The sequence below is a fragment of the Octopus bimaculoides genome, chromosome 28, assembly GCF_001194135.2.
Source record: "Octopus bimaculoides isolate UCB-OBI-ISO-001 chromosome 28, ASM119413v2, whole genome shotgun sequence".
In the NCBI taxonomy this organism is placed as follows: Eukaryota; Metazoa; Mollusca; class Cephalopoda; order Octopoda; family Octopodidae; genus Octopus; species Octopus bimaculoides.
The window spans coordinates 5,261,523-5,263,429 of NC_069008.1; the positions used below are offsets into that span (position 1 = coordinate 5,261,523).

At 41.1% G+C, this 1,907-nt stretch overlaps 1 protein-coding gene across 1 annotated transcript in view; it reads right to left on the reverse strand.

Annotated features, from left to right (window-relative positions):
• LOC106873882 (intraflagellar transport protein 172 homolog) overlaps window positions 1-1,907 on the reverse strand; it is a 94,584-nt gene that overhangs the window by 79,988 nt on the left and 12,689 nt on the right. Inside the window, exon 10 of the mRNA XM_052977743.1 lies at window positions 478-480. Coding sequence (XP_052833703.1) covers window positions 478-480 — 3 coding nt within the window. The remainder of the gene's footprint in view (window positions 1-477; window positions 481-1,907) is intronic.

Here is a 1,907-nt window from a genome sequence, read left to right on the forward strand (position 1 = left end):
CAATATATATATATATATATATATATACACACATCAACATACAGACACATACACACCAATATATATACACACACACATACCAATATATATACATACACACATCAATATACACACACACGCACACCAATATACACACACACACACCAATATATATGTTCACACACACACACACACACACAGACATATACACGAATAAATGTGTGTGTGTGTGTGTGTGTGCGTGTGTTCGCATGGAAATACATATGTGCATGCATGCATGTATGTGTGTGTGTGTATGCGTGCGTGCACCGATTTACTTGTGTGAGTGTGTGTATGTGTGTATGCATGGGCACATGCGTGTTTGTATGTATGCATGTGCGTGCGTGTGTGTGTGTATGTTAATAAATTAAAGCCTCGACATTTTCCTATGTACATAAATCAAATTGTCAGAATATTCCTCTTCTCGTGCCGATCAGGCCCGCAAATCTTTCTGGGTACCGACTGGCAAAGCTTTCACACATAAATCAATTGTCAGCAATCAAAAACAAACAAACAAAAAGAAAAAAAGAAAAAACCCCCAAAAAAAAATTTTTAACCCAACAAAAACAAACAAAAAAAAGGATGGTACAGTCACCACGAATGAAACATCTTTGATCATGTGTCCTGTAGGAGGAAGCTGACCCTGGGCTAAACAACAACAACAACAGCAAGATAGAGTATATTGATTTTTGTAGTCCTAGGTACACTTTGAATGTAAGTTGGGATGGGCATGGATGGAGCATTTGATCATGAGATCTGGAACTGAACTAGTACGACAGCAACAACAAAGGGTACATTGAATTTTGTACTCCTAGATATACCATGCCTGAATGGAAGTTGGGAAGGGCATGGCTGGAACGCTTATGATCTACAACAGCAACAAAGGGTACATTGAATTTTGTACTCTTAGATATACCATGCCTGAATAAAAGTTGGGAAGGGCATGGCTGGAACACTTATGATCATGGATCTAAAATGACCGAGGGCTAAACAACAATGGCACGAAAGTTTACATTGGTTTTTGTACTCTTAGATACACTTTGTATGAATAAATGTTGGGATGGGCATAAATGGAATGGTTTTGATCATGTGATCTGATCGATTTGATTTGACCCGGGGCTAAAATAACAACACTACTAAGAAATGGCACATTGGTTTTTGTAGTCCTAGATACACTATGTCTGAATATGATACAGGATGGAACACTTATGATCATAGATGTACTGGATCAGGACTGGCCTGGGGCCAAACAGTGACAAAAAGGAAAGCAACATTAAATGATGTAGTCCTAGATACATTATGCCTGAATAAAAGACAGGATGGTCACAGCAGGATCATCTTTGATCACAGGCCTGCTGGATCAAGACAGACCAGGGGTTAAACTGCAGCAACAATGTAGGACACATTAGACAATGTAGTCCTAGATACACTATGCCTGAATCAAAGACAGGATGATCACAACAGGAACATATCTGACCATAATTCTGCTGGACCAACACTGACCTGTGGGTGCTTTTACGTGCCACCAGCACGAAGGCCAGTCCGATGATACTGGCAACGGCCACGTTCAAAATGGTGTATTTTACGTGCCACCCGCACAGGAGCCAGTCTTCGTAAGCAGAGTTTAGTGTCCAATGAAGGAGACGGCTTTAGCATGGGAGCTAGTCGTCGAATTTAGTTCGATTTCGATTTCACTTGCCTCAACAGGTCTTCGTAAGCAGAGTTTAGTGTCCAAAGAAGGAAAGGTACACATAAGTGGGCTGGCTACAACCCTGGCAGAGGCCTTGGATTTTGGTCTCACTTGGCTTGCCGGGTCTTCTCACGTACAGCATATTTCCAAACGTCTCAGTCAGAAGTCATCGCCTCAGTGAGGCCTACATATATGTATA